This window comes from Salvelinus sp. IW2-2015, linkage group LG36, assembly GCF_002910315.2.
Source record: "Salvelinus sp. IW2-2015 linkage group LG36, ASM291031v2, whole genome shotgun sequence".
In the NCBI taxonomy this organism is placed as follows: domain Eukaryota; kingdom Metazoa; phylum Chordata; class Actinopteri; order Salmoniformes; family Salmonidae; genus Salvelinus; species Salvelinus sp. IW2-2015.
The window spans coordinates 23,966,200-23,972,112 of NC_036875.1; the positions used below are offsets into that span (position 1 = coordinate 23,966,200).

At 41.6% G+C, this 5,913-nt stretch overlaps 1 protein-coding gene across 1 annotated transcript; it reads right to left on the bottom strand.

The window, feature by feature from the left end:
* Positions 1–1,563: 1,563 nt before the first annotated feature.
* Positions 1,564–5,818, bottom strand: LOC111959808 (T-cell surface antigen CD2). The gene is made up of 5 exons (XM_023981604.2): positions 5,736–5,818; positions 2,697–2,975; positions 2,330–2,575; positions 2,099–2,251; positions 1,564–1,931 (listed from the first exon to the last, which is right to left on the bottom strand). The coding sequence occupies exons 1-5, from the start codon at positions 5,785–5,787 to the stop codon at positions 1,690–1,692; spliced, it is 972 nt and encodes a 323-aa protein (XP_023837372.1). The 5' UTR covers positions 5,788–5,818; the 3' UTR covers positions 1,564–1,689.
* Positions 5,819–5,913: the final 95 nt, after the last annotated feature.

Consider the following 5,913-nt stretch of genomic DNA (forward strand, 5'->3'; position numbering starts at 1 on the left):
GGGCGCTGTCCTCAGATAATCGCATGGTGTGCTTTCGCCGTAAAACCTTTTTGAAATCTGACACAGTGGATGGATTAACAAGAAGTTAAGCTTTATTTTGATGTATAACACTTGTTATTTTATGAATGTTAAATATTTATATTCCTGTAATTTGAATTTCGCGCTCTGCAATTTCACCGGATGTTGTCGAGGTGTGCCGCTAGCGGGACGCCTTTCCCAAACAGGTTTTAATAATTTTGGATTGAAAAAGTATCGAGGGTTAGTAGCCTACAGTACGATCCTGAATCCTGAATCGATCCTGAATAATCAAACCACACTCCTGTCTCTTATACACATCTAGATGTGTATAAGAGACAGGGGCACGACCATATATAGGCAGAGCGTTGAAGCTGGCATACACATCTTGCTTTTTTCTTCTTGGTCATGGAAAGTGCTGTCAAATGACTTCTGTATCACTCAGAGACAAAATTGAAACGGTTTTAGAAACTAGAGATTGTTTTCTTTCCAATGGTATTATTTATATGCATATAGTAAGAGCAATAATTGAATAAGAGGCAGTTTAATCTGTAGAGCAAATTATGCTAATGGGAAAATAGCACCCCCTGTATTCTCAAGAAGTTAATGACATTCTATACTGGGTGGTGTTGAAAACGAAAACCATGATATTGAAGTGCCCGAAGTCGGTATGTTTTGTTTATTGGTTGTGTGATGCATTGACACAGAAACCTGTTGGTGGAAAATTTGTTGCATATATTTTATATAATTATAAATATGACATCAAAATGTTGAAAATCTGATTTCCTCCTAACTGATCATTGTCTGCAGCCGGCTCTGACCGTWGTGTAATGAGACAGGCAGGGAGAGTGAACCCTCAACCTTCTGGCCAGTAGCCCTGCGTGGCATTGACTGTCCCCCCAGTAAATTTTGATCTGTCCCTAACTGTACTGTAAGTCGCTCTGGATAGTGTCTGCTTACTGACTAAAATGTTAAAGTGTCTCTTTCTCACACGCTCTCTCAGACACATGCACACACATACTCATTTCTCTCTCTGCACTGCTCACTCCCACTCTTGTCCAAATATGAGTGGCAGTAGTGTAACTGCAGAGCATGCTGTTTATTTGTCTTGCAGCTGTGGTATATATCTCTATATACTGTACATCCAGGGGAATCAGTCTGTTGAGTGCAGTGGTGGGACAGGATGCGGTATGTGTCTGAGGCTGAGCTATGGCCCCAGTTTACTGAACATTGAGTTAGAACAGAAAGMCCCCAGGAACACAAACCACACACACAATACTCAAAATATTACAGACATACAAATCTAGTATTCTATTACAGACAGCAAACACCAGATGAATTAACACTGAGTTTAATTTCTGAAGTATCAAGTACCTTTAATCTTTAAAAACAAACACCTAAAAGTACAGCTCACTGATTATGATGCTATAGATGTTGTAAAACATGCCGTGATAGCTAGTTCTAATGCAATTCTAATAAGGTCAGGTTGGAGGAAGAAAAAGAAGAAGAAGAAGAGGAAGAAGAAGAGAGAGATCTGACACATACACATAAGTGGTGAAGCATTGCTCTTTATTTGTAACTGCTGCAATCAAAGTGTGAACCATTGTGTGACTACAGGGGTTGTTATGGTTAACAAGAATGCAAGCATGCAGGCACACACACACCCACACACACCTACACCTCACTCCTGTGGTTCCGGGGTCCTGTCCGCCTGGGAATTGGTATGGGCGGAGCATCATCTGGTTCAGGCTGTGGAGACCTGGGTCGAGGCAGGGGTCTGGAGTTTTGGGTGGCCTGCGACGGAGTTCTGTYTTTCGGCCGGGTTCGGCTCTGGGACTTGTGTGGGTGATGGTGGTGGTGGAGGGATGCTTGACGCGTGGGCTGGGTGAGGGGCGCAAGTCTCATCTCCTCCTCCTCTACATGGGGAACATCAGGGATTAGGATTCATGGGTAAGGGAGTTAGATGTTGGTAACTACATGTAATGTGAGTAGCCTTCTGTTTTATCAYAGATCTTCTTTATCATAGTACTGTTTTATCATCATGTAGATAACTGCTGTGTTTTTATTCATGTGTGTTCAGTACCTTTTATGCGACTAGCGCGCCGCCTGCGGCTCTGGCAGACACACACCAAGGTGATGACGATGAGGATGAGAAGCAGACCACCTCCACCAGCCAGAATCGCCACCATCAGCCATAGCTTCATCCCAAACAAGAGCACTGTAGAGGAAGAATCATCTGCAGAAGAATCATCATCATCAGCATCATCATCATCATCGTCAGAAATTTTTATTTTATTTAGTCTCTCCTACACACCTGTACATTCAGGGTTAACATCGTCACTCTTCTCTTCACTCGCTTTGTTACTCACTGTACACACRTAGCTGTCTACAGGTTTGAGCATTGCCTTGGTTATTGTCAGAGTTTTGTCAGTGGATCCTGGCATTGTTTGTCTGTTATGGCTCCACACCACGTTAACATCCACAGAGTTCCCCACATCGCACCTCAGACTGACAGATGCACCAGTACAGGTGTGTGTCAGACGTGGCTTAGACACAGGCGCTGAGAACACAAAACACACACTGTAATGAGGACATATTTTCCCTAACACTGKCTGTGTGTGTACGTGCATGCTACGTGCGTACATGCATATGTATGCTTTCTGTTTGTGTAGCCTACTTACAGAGCACACACAGGCGAGTTGTTTTGTCTAACACGAGTGTTCCCGTGTTGTCGTAGATGGTGACCTGGTAAGACCCTGTATTATTCAGCTGTAGGTTAATTAGTAACAGAGAACCATTCGGTGTGGTCTGGGGTTTTGGCTCAGTATTCTTCCTGTTGTCGTAAACTATCTTATAGTCATGTGACCACCGTAAGTGAAATGACTGTCCAAGCAACTCCAGGCCATGGTCAATCACCTTGTTCCTCCCAACAGCAGCGTACATAGTACACTCCGCAGCACCTAAACATACAGTGAAATGTACATTTTAACATCAGATACAGCTGGTGATGACTTTTACACTGTTAGAAAAAAAGATGCTAAGTAGAACCATACAGGGTTCTTCGGTTTGYCCCCATAGGGGAACCCTTTTTGGTGCTGGGTAGAACCCTTTGCAGAGGGTTCTATCTAGAACCCTCTATGTAGGATTCTTCAAAGAGCCTTCTGTATATGGTTCTACCTAGAACCATTTTATCATCTAAAGGTACTTTCTAGAACCGTCTATGAAGGGTTATACCGAGAACCCTTTTATCTTTAGAGGGTTCATYCTAGAACMCTATATGAACAGTTCCACCAGCCTTATTACCCTTTAAAATGACATGACATATATAAGGCCTTCTTTGAGGGCCTAGCTATACCCTAATACAGGGGTGTTAGGAATCACCTGGTTTACAGGCCACATCAGGCCTGCAAATCCCACTATGCTGGCTTGCAAAGTGATGTGTAATTCCTATTGGGATCCAGCCAGAGTTAGGATATCCAACAAGTGGAATTGTTAATCACCCACAACCTGCATTCACAATGACTGCCAGGGTAGGGGATGTTAATCACCCACAACCTGCATTCACAATGACTGCCAGGGTAGGGTAAATGTTAATCACCCACAACCTGCATTCACAATGACTGACAGGGTAGGGAAATGTTAATCACCCACAACCTGCATTCACAATGACTGCCAGGGTAGGGCAATGTTAATCACCCACAACCTGCATTCACAATGACTGCCAGGGTAGGGAAATGTTAAATCACCCACAACCTGCATTCACAATGACTGCCAGGGTAGGGAAATGTTAATCACCCACAACCTGCATTCACAATGACTGCCAGGGTAGGGCAATGTTAAATCACCCACAACCTGCTATCACAATGACTGCCAGGGCAGGGAAATGTTAAATCACCCACAACCTGCTATCACAATGACTGCCAGGGTAGGGAATGTTAATCACCCACAACCTGCATTCACAATGACTGCCAGGGGAGGGAAGATTTAGTTGAGACTATCTCAATCATCGAAACGTGAACAACCATCTCAGCAATGGGTGCAATACATCTAATTACTAACAGATTTGATTMGTTTAGAAAACTGTACATTATTTATCTTTGTGTTGCATAAAATGAATCAACCAATCTATACAAAACCCCAGATATTACAGTAAAACAAACATTTCTGAAAGTCTCCCTGCAATAAAGCATGCTGGGAAATATTATAATATGGTTCTATGTAGAACCCTTTGCCTTACAAAGAACCCTTGTGAACAAAATAGTTTTTTCCACCTGAGGAACATTGCCAAGGTGTGGCCATTTCCCTCTCAGGCTGATACAGAGAGACTCATCCATGCTTTTATTACAAGCAGGCTTGACTACTGTAATGCACTCCTGTCTKGTCTACCCAGGAAAGCCATTGGTCAACTGCAAAACATACAGAATGCTGTAGCATGSGTACTGACCAAGAACAGACAGAGAGCACACATTACATTGGTTTTATGGTCTCTGCAATGGCTGCCTGTGAGTTTTAGAATTAATTTTAAGAGTATTCTATTGGTTTTTAAATCAATCCATGATTGTGCACCCCAATACATGTCAGACATGCTTTTAAGTTATGTACCCAGGAGGTCCCTCAGGTCCTCTGGCACTGGCCTTCTAACTATCCCAAAGCCTAGGACMAAGAGGCATGGAAAGGCAGCCTTTAGTTACTATGCCACCAGCCTCTGGATTAGACTGCCAGAGAACCTGAGGAGGGCCGAAATCTTAAAACACATATTTTTTAGATCTGCCTTTCCTTAGGGTGCTTTTGAGAAATGTAGTGTTTATTGTTATTATTTCGTTTTTTTATTTGTTGTGTAGTAAATATTTCAGTTTTATTGTCATTGTTTTTATTAGTTTTTTTCCTGTAAAGCACATTGTGTTGCATTCCATGTCTGAAATGTGCTGTATAAATAAAGCTTTATTTTTTTTTACTTGTCTTTCAAAAAGGAGTCTTCTGATCAAAACGGTTCTTGRTAGAACCCTATCCCTCCGCAAAGAACCCATTTAGAACCCTTTTCTTTCTCAGAGTAGTGTCAGAAAACCAGTGAGCCGAAAAAGAGGAAGCTGCATTTGAATTACTAATGAGAAAATAATTACAACTTATACACAGAAAATACTGTAAGTCTACATACTAAAGAAGAGGTTAGTTAGTACAACCCAGAATATATGATATGGCAAATTTAAATTAAGAGGATTGAGAGGGGTGTCGGTAAGAATCATCTTACGAAGCACCATCATTTCTATTGTTTATCTAGGTCAAGCATAGAAGCAGAGATCAACAACAAAAACTGTAGTTTTAATGGAAATATCACAATGACATCAAATAAGTGAAATGGTTATTATTTCATATTATCTTTTTCATTTGATGTGGTCCTGACAAGTAGGCTAAACTGAAAACAGTTAAATCAATTCTTACACACTTTGGTTCTGGTTTTCTCTCCAGTGGATAATGGATCACTGATTAAAAAYAAGACCATATCCATGTCTTGTTTTATTTTTACACTTTTTGAAAAGATTTAGAAGGCAAACTAATGATATCTTTGATTTTTAGTTTTACCCAAGGCATCACCCTAACCAAGCCAGGCTAATAGCCTTAAATCCAAGCCATAAAGGGGGACAGAGTGACTTAAACTTCACCATGAACACAACAATATAGATCAAAATGAAAATATAGTCTGGTTCTAATTCTTAACTCACCTGCAAACCCCAGAGCGAGGAGGATGAGAGATATCAGCATCACCACTGACATTCTCAAGGAGTGATTGCACCTGCTCCAGACTGTGTCTGTGTGTCTGTGAGTGCTCTGTTCATCATATTTCTGAGTGAGGGGACATCCTGTCTGTGTGTGTGTGTGTGTGTGTGTGTGTGTGTGTGT